The 16,006-nt window shown below is 46.7% G+C and overlaps 1 protein-coding gene across 1 annotated transcript in view; it reads right to left on the bottom strand.

Annotated features, from left to right (window-relative positions):
- The window catches only part of tnn (tenascin N), a 30,421-nt gene extending 15,000 nt beyond the window's left edge, over window positions 1-15,421 (bottom strand). The window contains exons 1-6 of the mRNA XM_083689798.1: window positions 15,327-15,421; window positions 8,473-8,895; window positions 7,297-7,671; window positions 4,268-4,531; window positions 2,757-2,939; window positions 2,218-2,307 (exon numbers count right to left, since the gene is read on the bottom strand). Of these exons, the coding sequence (XP_083545924.1) occupies window positions 2,218-2,307; window positions 2,757-2,939; window positions 4,268-4,531; window positions 7,297-7,671; window positions 8,473-8,893 (1,333 nt within the window). The 5' untranslated portion in view covers window positions 8,894-8,895; window positions 15,327-15,421. The remainder of the gene's footprint in view (window positions 1-2,217; window positions 2,308-2,756; window positions 2,940-4,267; window positions 4,532-7,296; window positions 7,672-8,472; window positions 8,896-15,326) is intronic.
- Between the last annotated feature and the right edge of the window lie 585 nt (window positions 15,422-16,006).

Raw genomic sequence — 16,006 nt, 5'->3', positions numbered from 1 at the left:
TGTGTGACTGAGAGAAAGAGAGTGCATGACAGAGAGAGAGAGAGAAAGAGAGAGAGAGAGAGAGAGAGAGATAGAAAGAGAGAGAGGGAGAGAGAGAGACAGAAAGAGAGAGACTAATGTGTAATGTATAGTTTGCTGAGAGGAGGGGAAAATGCTTTCTAATTGAGGCCTTCATAACCTGAGCTGTCTGGGGTGGCCTCGTGGGCACACACATTCTCACCCACACACACACACACACACACACACACACACACACACACACACACACACACACACACACACACACACACACACACTGCAGGATGTAGTGGCTCAGTTTCATACCCCGCATACACTACAGTAGCACAGTAATATATTCTCAGAGAGACATAATGGACATAATGGTCCCTCGGGGGAGGCCTGCGACTATTTTCTTATTTTTCTTTGTGTGTGTGATTCTCTCTCTCTCTCTCTCTCTCTCTCTCTCTCATTCTCTCTCTTTTCTCTCACTATCCCTCTCTCTCTCCCTCTCTCTGTCTCTCTCACTCTCCCTCTTTCTCTTTCTGTCTGTCTGTCTCTCTCTGTCTGTCTCTTTCTCTCCCTCTCTCTCTCTCTCTCTCTTACTCTCTCTCTCTCTCCCCCCCTCTCCCCCCCTCTCTCTCTATCATTCTGAGGAGAACAAATTGTACATCGGTGACCTGTGACCCCTAAATAGTCCTGTGTCCCACACAGTCATCATCTTGAACCAATCGGACGCCCCCACAGCTGGCGTTACGAGGAGCTCAGGGGCTAAGGAGCTAAGGAGCTCCCGAATCAGCCTAAAGCCCTTTCGTGCAACACCTCAGATGAAGGATTCAGCGGGAGTAAGCAGGGACAAGCCACCGTTTTGTGTGAAGATTAGCTCTGTAGGGGGAAGCGCAGGGTCACGGGTGGGCACCTGACAATCGTCAAAAGGGAGTCACACAAGAGCTAAGTCCTCAATTAGACCCATTAGCCCGAGGGCTAAGAAAACAAAAAACGGAGACAGCGAGGATTTCTTTTGAACTGCACCTTCCTCGGGAATAGAAGGAGCGAAACAAAAGAGGAAGGAGGAGGTGGTGGAGGAGCTGTCACTGTGGATGTGGTCGGTTAAATATGTGGCACGAAATGTGGTGGCGGAACAGCTGTCGAAGTGAAGCTCCTTCATGAATTCATCCTCACGGTTCAAGTCAACACGCACGCCAATTTGTTTTATTTGACACTTTTTTTTCCTTTTTTTTTTAAAGGGATATGTCAAAATACAAGTCAAAATACAAAATACCCATCTCACAGGGGAGGCTGGCGGTGGTAGACATCAGAGGACAGGCTCATTGTAATGCATGGAAAGGAATAAGAAATGGAATCAAACACACCATGTCACTATTTCCCCTTATTGAAAAAGAGCAGATGTCGTATGTAAATGACGGACTAGCTTTGCCATGGGCCAGGCGCTTGAATCAGTGGGAGTGAAAGTCTTGAGTGGTTACACAACAGATATTATGCTTATCCTCCACAACCACCCTGACCACAATCATCACAACCTGTCCTGATGATCAGACCAGAATTTCTGACCCAGAATTTCTGAGCCGTCATTTCTGAGCCATAATCATAAACTCCACCGGGCCGGGTTCATTATGGTGTTATGCTTGGCTGTGACTGTGAGACATAATACCAGGGTCTGTCATAAATCTGTGGTGTGTGACGGAGTCTGCACTTATTCTATAGATTAGTGATGTTCCCACAGTCGTTGGGAACGGTTTAATCTCTGGACCAGTTGGCATATATACATATATGCTGCGGTCCCAGCGGTCCCAGCCGGGTCAGATACATCTATTAAATTATAATTCCAGTACTTGAGCTGCACTCTATTTAGTTTGCCTGGTACCAATGGAAAAGTCCTAAAAGGGGAAAGCTCCAAGTTTAACCAAGCACTCCTTAAATACTTGTAAGTAATTGACCAATGTCTGATCACAACCCAAGACCAATGTCTGACCACAACCCAAGACCAATGTCTGATCACAAGGTGTACATGATCTCTACTCCCATGCTTTGCCTGTAAACCTCAGAACCAGTTAAACACACCTAAGATACAATGCATACAACACTATTAAGTACACAATCAAAACACGACAAAGGACACGCAGACACTGAAAAGCAGCACATTATCAATGAATACAAAATAATGAAAACAAAGTGTTCATAACCACCACCAGCGCTCACCTGTGATCCCCAGCACAGAGGAGGCTTTCCCCTCAGAGGTTCCTCGGATGGCCTGGACCGTGATGAGATACTCTGTGCCAGACTCCAGGCCTGTACAGCACACACAGCAGGGTAGGAGTTATATAACAGGCCTGGAATAACAATGAACTAACTCAATCCTGGCCTCAGTGGGAGTGAATTTACTGAGTAAAGTATTTGTTATTTGTTAGGGTTAGGGTTAGGGTTAGGGTTAGTTATTTATTTCATACCCCCTAGTTAGTTCCAATACTCCCCTAATTCCAGGGGTCCCCAAGTTCCAGAGGTCCCCTAGTTCCAATGTTCCTCCCTCTCTCCACCATCCCTCCCTCCCTCCACCGTTCCTCCCTCTCTCCACCGTCCCTCCCTCCCTCCACCGTCCCTCCCTCCCTCCCTCCACCGTTCCTCCCTCCCTCCACCGTCCCTCCCTCCCTCCACCGTCCCTCCCTCCCTCCCTCCACCGTCCCTCCCTCCCTCCCTCCACCGTCCCTCCCTCCCTCCACCGTTCCCTCTAGCTGACCTACCTACGATGGTGTGCACGGTGCGGGCCTCCTGGCTCCTGGTCACCGTCGTCTCCTGCTCCTGCCCGTTCGGGTCGGCGTGGATCAGCCTGAAGTGGTCCAGCGCCGCGCCCGGGTTCTGCCAGTCCACCTGGATAGAGTCCTCCGTCTGGCCCAGGACCCGGATACCGTCCACAGCTGACACATCTGGGCAGGGGGAGAACATTGTATTGTCGTAAGTCGCTTTGGATAAAGGCGTCTGCTAAATGTAAATAAATGTAAATAAACGTAGAACAGAGGGTCATTCAACCACTAAGGCCCGAGTCCCACGGAGATCTCGGAACATTGCTCACCGTAAGTGTGATACTAGGGGAGGCCGGTGGGGGTAGAAATCGGGGGCGGCTCGTTGTAGTGCATTGAATGGGATGAGGAATTGTATTAAACACATGGGGTTGTGTGCCTCTGAACCAGAGACTGGGGACTGGTCGAGGTAAAAATCAGAAAACATGTGTTTGATACCATTCCTCATTCCAGTCCATGCGTTACAATGAGCCCGTCCTCCGATTTCTACCTCCACCAGCTTCCGATGGTATAAAACCATAAGCGTAAGCGATACGGTGGCAAGATCTCCACTTGACCTTCTGGTTGGCCGGGTAGAAATGTCCCAATGTTAAAACCTCTCAGGTCTACAGAAGTGGCCAGAGGTCATACTGGAGCTGGGGATGTTTCTGATTAGTTTCCTGTGTCCTGTTCCTTCCTGTGAGTCACTTCTGTGCAAATGTCACATGTGAGGACAGACATAACTAATTAGAGACAACAAAAGCAGGCTTGCGTTTTAACGTCAGCTGTGTTCTGTCTGTCTGTCTCCTTCTTTCTTTCTTCCTTTCTTTCCGTCATCCGTGCTTTCTTTCTTTCTCTCCCTCTCTTTTTTTTTTTGTCTCAGAGAATTTTTGTTATAATAATCCTCTAAACCATTTGAAGCGGATAATAACCTTTGAAGCCGGGCGAACAGTCGTTTTTTCCTCATGCCCGCCCGCGGACCCGGAGGAATGCCACGCACTAAGAGGTTCTCCATAGCCCACCACAAACCAGCCCCACGGCCCCCAGAGTCAGCCTCTTCCTCCTCACAGTACCACATCAGTGAACAGCCCTAATGTCTATAGAATGTGTCTGAGGGCTCTGCTTCCCTCTGCTCAGACAGACTCATTTAATTACCTTTAAAATCATAATTGTAAACAAACTATCGCTAAGTGAATCGTTCAGTGAAAACAGATTGGCGGTTCCTTATGAGATTTCGGTTAATGGGTGATGAAAGAAATGAGGACGTTAGCGTTTGTGTATCGTTTTGTGTCAGGCTTTCCTCAGCCAGGATCACAGGCGACGCTGTACTGCGAAGTGCCAAAGCCAATGAATGTTGTTACCAGAGTGTTATAACAGTGTTATGACAGTGTTATAACAGTGTTAACTACACAGGGACAAACTTACAACATCCAGATTGTGAGACGAGAGACAAACTCCCCTCTGCCCGCCCTCACCTGTGGTGGCCTCGATCATGTCCGCCTCGCTGTGGATCTCCGTGACGACGGCGGTCACCCGGGTGATGTAGGTGACCCCGGGAGACAGGCCTGTGATGAGGTAGGAGGTGTCGGTGTTGGGCACCGTGACCTTCTTCGTCTCCGCCTCGACCCCGTCAGGGTGCCAGGTCAGCACGTAGTAGTCGGCCCGCCTCACCGCCTCCCACTCCACCAGGAGGGACACGTCAGTCGCCTTGATCAGGCGGAGGCCCTTAGGACCCAACACTGAAGGGACAGAGAGACACAAGGGTTAAGGCTCTCTCTCACTCTCTCATGCTCTCTCTCTCTCCCTCTCTCTCTCTCTCTCTCTCTCTCTCTCTCTCCTCTCTCTCTCTCTCTCTCTCTCTCTCTCTCTCTCTCTCTCTCTCTCTCTCTCTCTCTCTCTCCGTGTGACTTCATCTAAGATAAACAACATTTTGAACTCTGCGGGTTTTGTCAAAAACCTGAGACAGAATATTGCTTTTCTGTGGTTTACAGTGTGACATCGAGCCAGAACCCTTCAATCACGGTCGTCGGGGGGCGAATCATAGAGAGATTATGTGTGGGACCTTTAAATAACAACGCGAGACCATAGGAGAGAGACAGACAGCGAGTCAGCAATGTTTCTCGCTAACTTTCCACGGGCCCAGATATTCCTGCGGGTCCAGGGAAATGCAAGGACCGCAGTACAGTAGGTGGTGAATTCTAGGAACTAAAAAAGCTTAGAAATGAACTGAAGTGTACAACGTCGGGGGAAAAGTAAAATAGGTGGTGGGGTCGGCGGAGACCACATTTATCAGGAAGGAATGCACAGCAGGTTTGGACATTGTTCCACATGGCGTACGAGGCAGGAAGTGGAATGTTTTTCTTTAATTCAGTGGGAGCTCTCTCCTCTGTTTCCGTCCACTGGCAGTTCGGAGGGCTGTCCCGACCGTGCCTGTCACGACACGGCTGCCAGTAACAATCCCTAACTGTAAATAATATTTCTGAGAGGGGACGAATAAATTAACATCTAAAGACTGGAAAAACCTAGAGAACAGGAAATGCGTGTCCTCGCTGATTGATAACGAGGGAAGCATATTTTGAAGAAGAAATTTACTGTCATAGCAGAATTATGTTTGGCTCCATTTAAAGTGGGGGTGTAAATCAGTGGCCGGTCAGAAGAGCCAAGGATACAACAGAATAAGTGTTAAAAACATTTTTGGAAGGACAGGACAGAAAATGGGCTTTCAATCAAGCGGGTGAAATGTGCTCTAATATAGTTGTAACGGGGGAGGCTGGTGGAGGTAGAAATCTGAGGACGGGGTCATGTTTAATACCATTAATTATTCTATTCCATGCATTACAATGAGGCCGTCCTCCGATTTCTACCTCTACCAACCTCCCCTGAGTTGTAATGAATAACACGTGGGTGCAGTGCAAATATGTAGGCAAGTATTCATACTATATTTACTACTATATATGTAGGCTACTACTAAGTTGTGAAAACAAATGACACAAAAAGACTGATGAATTTTGATGTTATTTAAACACTCTTAAAAGGTAGCGTGTGTTACATTTGTTAACACCACACCCCCTCCAAGAGGTCAGAAACCCCCATTTATCAACCCAACCCCACTTTGCAGTGACTCTTGTTTTCACACCGTCTGCCATAGTGGAAAGAACATTAAGGCCTAATTCAGGAGGCGAAACTCGGAAACCGATTCCCCTCCACCAAATCCTCGACGTCTGCAGGTCATTGATCCGGCTTCTGAGAAATCCACCGAAATCCACCAGCAGCTTCCTTATATGGGAAGACTAACAACACCCATTAAGTTTTCTTCTTTTGATGATTTATATATTTAGTTATGTATCGTCGTGAAAACAGGCCTAATCTGGAGGCCGTTCCGTGTTCTGACTCCTCACTCGGGGACAGCGAGATGTGAAAGCTGGCGGCGTTTCCTCCCTTGGTGGTAGAAGAAAAGCAGCAGCTGCTGAAGGCACAGCTCAACATCTCCACTCTCAAACACAAACACACGGGCGATAGATTAGCATATACCATCTATACACCGTTTAGCTGACGCTTTTATCCAAAGCATTTTCCAGTATATCTGGTCCCAGCGGAATTCGAACCCACAACCTAAGCATTGTTGGCGCCATGCTCCACCAACTGAGCCACAGGGGACTCCTAGGAGCCCTCGGCACAGAAGAGAGAGAGCCAAGAACGACTCATTCTAGCTCTTTGTTCTGCTACTCTTCCACATGCCAAGCACCTAAAGTCAACACACCCCTCTCTCTCCCTGTTGGTGTTGGGAGTATAACAGCACCTCCTCTGTGTATCTTTGAGTAAATCTTTCCATATTTCACAGCTTGAGGATCTGGAGCCCACTGACAGGTTTAGTATCACCTGCTACCGTATTACGGCGCACGAGGCAGACGGGATATGAGCAAAGTAACACCTTTAGGCCCTTGAGTGGCAGGTAGATCGGCCAGGGTTCTGAGTGGCGACCCATTACTGTCACTCTCAGACGTGTGGATGAAGTGTGCTAAGCTGTCAAAATGCTTGACCTCTTTCTTTTCCTGCTTTTCTGCTTTTCTGCTTCTCTGCTTTTTCCCTCAAATTGCTTAAGAGCCTGTTGTCAAGCCTAAAGTGTCGATGACACCTCAAAACCCTTCGGCCACTGGATCAGGGACATTCTGCATTCCATCCCTGTCAATCACTATTGAACATAACAGAATGTGATGGACAGAGGTGTGGTGGGATTAGGTGTTGATCCCACCTGGTCAAGGGAAAACACGTCTGAGAGAGACAGCAGCACTTACCACTAGACCAATCAATGATGTTGACTGTAATGCACGGAATGGAACGAGGAATGGTATCAAAGACGTGAGGTATTTGACACCACTACTCATTCCGTTCCACGCATTACAACGAGCCCGTCCTCCGATTTCCACCTCCACCAGCCTCCCCTGTGTGAGACCAACCCCCATGCCCCCCCCTCCCCCCAATATCTACCATTTCTACAACTCACCCTGAGAGCAGTCATCGCCGAAGAATCCCTCGTCGCAGATGCACACGCCGTCCACGCAGCGCCCGTTCCCCACGCAGTCGTTGGGGCACCTCTGCACGCCGCAGTCCTCGCCGCTGAAGTGGCTGAAGCACACGCACTTGCCGTCGACGCAGCGGCCCTTGTCGTTGCAGTTGCCCGGGCACTCCAGCTGGCTGCAGTCGTGGCCCGCGTAGCCGGCGTGACACACGCACTTCCCGTCCACGCAGCGGCCGTTGTCGTTGCACTCGTCCGGGCAGGTGGAGACGGAGCAGTCGGGACCCTCCCAGCCAGGGTTGCACTGGCAGCTGCAGGCGTCGTGCTGGTAGGTGCCGTGGCCGCTGCAGCTGGTGTCCACACCTAGGGAGGATTAAAGAAGGGGTGGGGGGGGTATGTTAAATATGAAGTTTCAGCTGGTGTCCACACCTAGGGAGGATTAAAGAAGGGGTGGGGGGGGTATGTTAAATATGAAGTTTCAGCTGGTGTCCACACCTAGGGAGGATTAAAGAAGGGGTGGGGGGGGTTATGTTAAATATGAAGTTTCAGCTGGTGTCCACACCTAGGGAGGATTAAAGAAGGGGTGGGGGGGGTATGTTAAATATGAAGTTTCAGCTGGTGTCCACACCTAGGAAGGATTAAGGGGGGGGGAGGGGGGGGTTTCAGGTGCTCAGACAGTTTAAATTCTTGTGGTGTTGTCAGTCGTTCAAGAAAGAGGTTAAACTTTAAACTTGAAGTTGTCTGTATACCTGTGTCGTGACTCTGTAATACCTGTTGCACAGTAACAGCATTCTATTAACATGCTGTTACGTCGTATAGCTTTACTATTACATAGTAATAACACAAATAGCTCAATTTCATAGTGCACCATGCAATTACCCAGGACTATTGGAGACATGTTTAAGATGTATTGCATTAGTTGTAGCATGTACAGTGCTCTCATAGTGATGTCATCGAACTACACTCAACAAAAAAAGGGTTCCAAAAGCGTTACTCAGCTGCCCCTGTGGCAGAACCCTTTGAAGAACCCTTTTTTGGGTTCCATATAGAACCCTTTTCCCCATGGAACCCAAACATTTTTTTTCAAAGGGTTCTAGAACAGCCAAAGAACCCTTTTGGGTTCTAGGAAGAACATTTCCTTCTAAGAATGTATAAGATCCATACCTCCTGCTCCCTTTCTCCCACAGCAGCCCTGGGAACACTGGCTCTTCAGGTAGGTGACCTCCTCCTCCAGCCCATTGACCCTGTACATCAGGTCCTTGAAGCTCTCTGACTCGGCACAGTCGCATGTGGGGGTCTGGAGACGGATGTTGTGCCTGAAGACGATGTCGTTGTCCCCCTCGATAGTGGCGCCCCCCTGGTCGAGCTCCCCCTGTAGGCCCGAGGCTTGGTCCTGGGAAGGGAGGGTCTGCATGGCCAGTTTACAGTCAGCGCTGTTGGGAAGGTCGATCTTATAGACGTGGCTGAACGTGACTCCCTTCTCGGCGGCCACGGGGGGCGATGTTGCTGCACAGAGGTGGGTGAAGGAGCAGAGTATGCCTAACAGCCATAGGGCTCGGACGAGCCAGGGGAGTCTAGTGGTCATGGCTAGAGGGAGGGAGGGATGAGGAGAGAGAGAGAGGGAGGGAGGGAGGGATGAGGAGAGAGAGAGAGGGAGGGAGGGAGGGATGGGAAGAGAGAGAGAGAGGGAGAGAGAGAAAGAGAGAGGGGGGGGGGAGAGAGAGAGGGGAGAGAGAGGGAGGGATGGAGAGAGTGAGAGAGAGAAAGAGGGGGAGAAGGATGGAGAGAGAGAGAGAGAGAGAGAGAGAAAGAAATCAGTCAAAAGATTCTGCAATGTTCATGAGCACTGAGCACTTTGGTGCTCTTTCTAGGTTTATAAAAAATGTTCCCAGGCATAACTTTTAATTTACAAGCAGTTTGATATAGATCGATGTTTAAGAGGGTGCATTACAGTCAATGAAGCAAGCTACGAATTAACAAAGGATCCATGGAGCATGTCTCCATCCAGCTTTCCTTCTTCTTCTTCTCCTCCAGCAGAAACCCTGTAGTCATCACTCTAAACCAAGCGTATTTCATCTGAACCATTAATTGTGTTCAGCCGACCATGAGAGCTTCAGAGGGCATGGAACCTTAGTCTGCCCTCAGAAGATGATGTCATGTCTCATGGCGGTGATGTCATACAGACTTTTTTTCTACTTCCCAGGAAAGAGAAATTATAACCAATCAAAATAACAGGTCATATATATATATATATATATCTCAAAGGACTACTTCACAACTTCATTTGGTTCCAAATGTGGTGAGGCGAATTAAAAAAAAGTGACCCTGTTCTTTGAGTGTGTCAGAATTAACCGTTTTTGTCTTGGAGCGTATTCCTTCCGTCGGTGGTGCAGTAACCTCTGGCTGAGGTCTGAACTTGTGTGGTCTGTGGAAAGCTAAACACCAAAGTGAAGTGACTTTTACTGTTGGTTACGCTTACTTTTCCCGCAGTCAAATGAGAGACCACGGTGCTTGACAAGTGGAAACTGCACTCTTAATAGTCTACATGTCTTTAATAAATAGTTTGGGTTACTTTAAAGGGACTGAAGGTTTGGTCAATGAAATATGCATGTACTGCAAAAACCCTAATGTGGTATAGTACTATTGCATAGTTCTACTGTACATAGCAACTGAAATGGTTGAACAAGACTGGGCCCATAGGGATAGATCTACCGCAGGGGAGGCTGTTGGAGGTAGAAATCGGAGGACGGGCTCATTCCATTCCGTGCATCACAACGAGCACGTCCTCCGATTTCTACCTCTACTAGCCTCCCCTGATCTATATATATTTTCATTCTTTCGCCCTTTAAAAAAAAAGAAAATGTTTTCTTAACATAATGTGCTTATCTAACACTGCCTTGAACGTTGGAGGTAAAAGTAATCAGTTGGAACCCAAGAGTCAAAACAGGGCTCGCCACGCATCAAGGAGAAGAAAAACAGATGTGGAATCTAGAAAATGTTGAAAGAAACAGACTTCGGCATCCCCACTGGACACACAAGTACAATTGGCTGGAACATCAAAATGTCGACCAGCTTTCTCAAAATGTGCAAGTCTTTGCAGCATCATTATCGGGTTATCATCCTGCAGGAGCCACCAGTAAAAGCTAAGTTAGCCAAGGTGGCGTATGTCAGTCTGAATGGCTGGCATTAGCCTAAACGGAAACAGTTTATCCTAGCCTGAGTAGCTAATGTGTATTTGAATGGCTAACTCTCGCCTAACCGGAAACAATCTACACTAGCCAACATGGATAATATGTATTTCAATGGTTAACATTAGCCTAAACGGAAACAGCTAATACTAGCCTAAGTAGCTAACCTTGATTTGAATGGTTAACACTAGCCTAAACAGAAACGGCTAATATTAGCCTTAGGTGCCACAATTGAGGGTCAGTTTGCTCTCATTCAAATAAACTTTGGCTTGCGTAGGCCTCCCAGCTTCCGCCCTGCAACTACTCTTTGGGCTTCACGGTAAGAATAAAGCTGAGGGGGCGTTCAGTGGCGTAGCACACTAAGGTGCATACCGTATCATCGCAAGGTCCCTGGTTCGATTCTGGCCATCGACATACCCTGCATGTCATCCCTCCTCTCTCTCACCCATCCTTCCTGTCAATCTCTACTGTCTCTATCCCAATAAAGCAGAAATGCCCTAAAATATAAAGTCCCAGTCAAAAGTTTGGACACCTTCCCATTCAATGATTTGTCTTTTTTTTTTTTTTTTCTACATTGTAGATTAATATTGAAGACATCAAAACTATGAAGGAACACATATGGAATTATGTAATAAACCAAAAAGTGTTAAACAAACCAGAATATGTTTTATATTTTAGATTCTTCAAAGTAGCCACCTTTTGCTTTGATGACAGCTTTGCACACTCTTGGCAAAGTGTGTCCAAACTTTTGACTGGTACTGTACATATTAAAAAAAAGAATAAAGCTCAGGAGATAATGATGCAAGTTTAATGAAGATTCTGTATCATTCTGTGTTGCTACTGATTAATGATTACACGTACCACATGTACCACATGTACCACATGTCAACATTGAATGCGATGATTCAATTGTTTGTTTGATTAAAAGAGTGAAACCCCTGAGGTCTTCAGAGCACATGTTTGATGCCATACCTCATTTCGTTCCATGCATTACAATGAGCCCATCCTACAACTTCTACCTCCACCAGCCTCGCCTGCATCAGAGAGTACCCAGACCGTGGAAGCCAGACCATGACATCATCTCCTTCCCCATCCATACAGAGCCCCATTGACTCTCTGAGAGTAATTACAGTAGATGGCACTTTATCATGGGCCAGGGCATACATACACACAGTGCATCAGGCAGAGGGGAAAGACCAGAGGCTCAATGACAGGCTTACAATAACCCACATCACAGGCAGGACACAGGAGAGGTGGAATAGCACCAGAACTTGTTGGCATACAGGGATCCTTAAACGAGCCTGTTTATAGCAGGGATCCTGTTTATAGCACCCTGTCAGGGTTTTATTCGACGTTGCTCACTGCTCCTCGATTTTTATTTTTCTTGGAGGGGATTCTAAAGTGACCTTTTCTACCGGCTCGGCGGGAAATAGCTGCTACTGTCTCTGCTATAAATCCTTCCCCGTTGCATGGAGAGAGTGAGCTTCGGAGCCGTTGATTGGCCGAGAGAGCTACCTCCATGTTGGCACCCAATGTTCCGTGATGGATGATTCTAAACATTCTAATTTGCATTCTAAGAATGGTGTTTGTCTTGGAATTCTCTGCGGTATGCCAACATGGAGATCAGCAGTATTCTAAATGTCAAACTGTTGAGTTTGCTAAACTGTATCGTTTTCTGGCGATGAGGTTTCTCATCAGTCAACCAATCCACGTGAGGCATTACAGACTTGCACAGTCACAGAAAAGCTTTAGCAGCCTCTCAATGCTTAAGGAAAGCAGCATCTGCACTTAACGCTGGCAGGAACAGAGGAATTCCTACACCCCCCCACCACCCCCACCACCCACCCCCCAGGTAACAAGGGATTCACACAGCCAGACACTAATAACGCCTCACCTTTTCATCCCTCCATTCACAGCAGACTTGTCGACAAAGTCTGTGAAGCCTGACAAGCTTGGCTGGGAAAGTACCAAACTGAAAGTACCGGAGCCATTCCATTGCAGTGTGCAGACAGGTAGTATTACTGCTCAAACACACCCAGACAATATTGGTGAAGGTTTAACAAGGAATTGAAACGAAGGGTTTGGAGAAGGAGATGCTGGTTTAAGCCAATAGCGTGCCAGAAGAGCATTGTTTAATGGACCTGGAGTTGAAAGCTGCCTTCACTCACTAAGAAGAAATACTTTTTAACAACTGTTAATGCCATCAACCTCTGATCCTCACAGGGACCACTTTCTCCCTCTGTGAAGTGATGGAGACGGGAGAAGAGGGGAAGAAAGGAGAGGGAGAGAGAGAGAGAGAGAGAGAGAGAGGAAGGAAGGCAAGGTCAGACTGTGTGCGAAAGCCCTGTCGTCTCCAGAGACACGTTAGCAGACAAAAGGTGGTCTGTTCCTTTGGGTTTTCAAGAGGAATTACGTTTGGAACAACAAACCTGGGCTTAGAAGAGCAATGCACCGAAAACTGTGTGTGTGTGTGTGTGTGTGTGTGTGTGTGTGTGTGTGCTTGTGCTTGTGTGTGTGCATGTGGCACTTTGTGTGTGTGTGTGTGTGTGTGTGTGTGTGCATGTGGCACTTTGTGTGTGTGTGTGTGTGTGTGTGTGCATGTGGCACTTTGTGTGTGTGTGTGTGTGTGTGTGTGTGTGTGTGTGTGTGTGTGTGTGTGTGTGTGTGCGTGCGCGAGTATGTGTGCGCGAGTATGTGTGTGTGTCTGTGTGTGTGTGTATGTGTGTGTGTGTGTGTGTGTGTCTGTGTGTGTGTGTGTGTGTGTGTGTGTGTGTCTGTGTGTGTGTGTGTGCCGTGCCTCATGCCTTTATATGTGGTTTGCAAACTTGCAAACGTCGGTTGAATTTCCCTTCACTTGAATTTCCCTTCACTTGCAAGCAGAAGAAGCTGAAAGCAATTACAGTTAAGTCTGTAGCTAAAGCTCACGTCCCCTCTGCTCATGTCTGCCGCTCCCGCCGTCCAAACCACAGAAACCTTGATAAGGTTCGAGGAGCCCTATAGTCCTTCCATCGCCCTTCTGTAATGCTGTCGTATTAAACCACCCATTCAGCGCTGGCTGGGGGCAACGTAAGGCCTACGACATCTGTTGTTCGTTTGATCGCAGCATCCGTTTTAACTTGAAGCCAGTACAGTAGCATTACGAGCCGGGCCGTCGGATCAAGCACCAGACAGAACCCGCGTGAGTTTTATTCTCAGCAACAGAATATAGTACCTTGGATAATATGAATGATTGACCGAAAAAGGTAATGAATTATTGGTTTAAATCTGTACGCCATAAAGATGTAGGTATAGGTCTGTGGAGGCCGGTGGAGGTAGAAATCAGAGGACGGGCTCATTCGTATTGGAAGGTGTCCATACATCAGGGGAGGCTGGGGTTTGATACCATTCCTCATTCCGTTCCGTGCATTACAATGAGCCCGTCCTCCGATTTCTACCTCCACCAGCCTCCCCTGGTCTATAGGTCATTAACACATTTCTGACATTGGTGGAATATGCAGTACGACGGCACTTTGACACCTCAGCGATTACTCCCCGCAGCTATGCTTTTGACTGACAGGCGGGATTGCTGGCTGAAATGCCTATGGCGCCATGCCTGACTGCCCTCTGGATCAGTCCAGGACCACGGTCAGTCCAGAGGCTTGTTCAGTCCAGAGGCTCGTTCGCTGGGGGATGAGTATGAGAAGATTGACAGGAGGCAGGTAGGAGTAAAGGAAGTGAAGAGAGGACAAGACTAAATAAATAATTAAAAAAATAAATCTCAACTGAAATGGAAACCATTCGAGAAGTTATGGAAATAAACAACGACCTGCAGTAGATGTCTTTAAGTACCGGGTTTCATGTGTGTGTGACTTCTATCCAAGCTTGCCATATCATAAGCTGTCTATTATAAGCTCTATTTATGTTTATTTTACAGCCTGTGATGAATATGACAGGACTGGCAGAAGGCAAGTATAGAACACAAGGAGGGGAAGGAATTTTCCTTAAACCATTCTAGAACTTTAGAAGATAATGTAAACAAGGAAATTGTGAGCAGTGCATACTGGGTTTGATGCCTTACTTGTATAAACAACTCATGTTGGTTTCTTCAGATTGATGACAATATCAGAATAACTACACCAGACCACTTTCTTTCATTTCCTTTCGTTTCCACGTTGGTTACTGTCTCATGATTTTAAGGGCAATATACAGTACCAGTACCATCAAAACTATGAAGGAACACATATGAAATTATGTAGTAAACAAAAAAGTGTTAAACAAACCAGAATATGTTTTATATTTTAGATTCTTCAAAGTAGCCACATTTTGCTTTGATGACAGCTTTGCACACTCTTGGCAAGTTTGTGTCCAAACTTTTGACTGGTACTGTAAATATGTTTAAAATATGTCTACAAAATTGCTCTGGTGAAAACCATATGCTGTTATGACGACAGGGGTAATACTACACATGAATATAGGATGTCAGTCATCATTATCAGTAATAAGCAACATTGTAGTCTATAAATGCATTTCTTAAAAGAAATTTAAAAAAAAAACATTATAAGCAGGGCTCTCCTGAAAAAGAGACCCCTGTTAAAATCAAGGTATAATACAAATAATAATAATAATAATAATAATAATTGTTATTTTCAATGAGAAATATAGATCACACAGAAGATTTATCAAACAATACATACTGCATATACTTTGAGTCAAATCAGCTGCTCATAATGTAAAAGTCTGAATTATGAACAACAAAAGTCTGAGTTATAGTTTATGCATATAAAACAAACACTTTCAACTACATCTAACTATTAAACAATACAAATTTAAAAAAGCACTGCTTTCTCTTACCGTTGCAGTTCCCTGGGACTACCTCCACCGTAAGGCTGACAATCTGTCTCTCTTGGCTACTTCTTCTTCTTCTTCTTCTCCTTCTTCTGACACCTGTTGACTTGACCAGCTCTGGGGCAGGAGTCTGGGGGCCCTTCTAGAACCTTAACGTCTCAGTGACACTGCAGCCCTCTCTCTCCTTCCAGTAGTTAAATCCCTCTCTGAAACGCCTATGGCCAATGGGGCAGTTTGGGTGTGTCTCTTCTGTTCCACTTCTCCTAAATGATGGACTGAAAACGGAGGGAGGGAAAGAGAGAGAGATAATGAGGGACGATTGTTTTGTTCTCTCTCTTTTTGTTTGTTTGTTTGTTTGTTTGTTGTTGTTGTTGCCTGGCACTCATCACATTCTTAAACGTGACCCCCAACTCAGGTTGCTAAGAACAGTTCCACCCCCTTCTCTCCTGTCCCAGCTTTTATGAGCGTTTTCTTATACGATATGTTTCCTGTTGCAGAAGCAGAGAAAGGAGGCAATTAATCACTTTAGCTGGCAGGAATCTTACATACAGCAACCGGAGAAACCTTGGATTACGTGAGACAAAGCCAAGAACAACCTGGACATTTCTAAAAGACCATACAGGGTTAGTCACAGGGTTGGGTTCATATCTGGGAAATGGATTAATCTCAGCATCAGATTAGTCATC

The sequence above is a fragment of the Argentina silus genome, assembly GCF_951799395.1.
Source record: "Argentina silus genome assembly, chromosome: 18".
NCBI lineage: Eukaryota > Metazoa > Chordata > Actinopteri > Argentiniformes > Argentinidae > Argentina > Argentina silus.
Note: the sequence above shows the minus strand (reverse complement) of the source record. Positions and strands in the feature narration are given on the sequence as shown.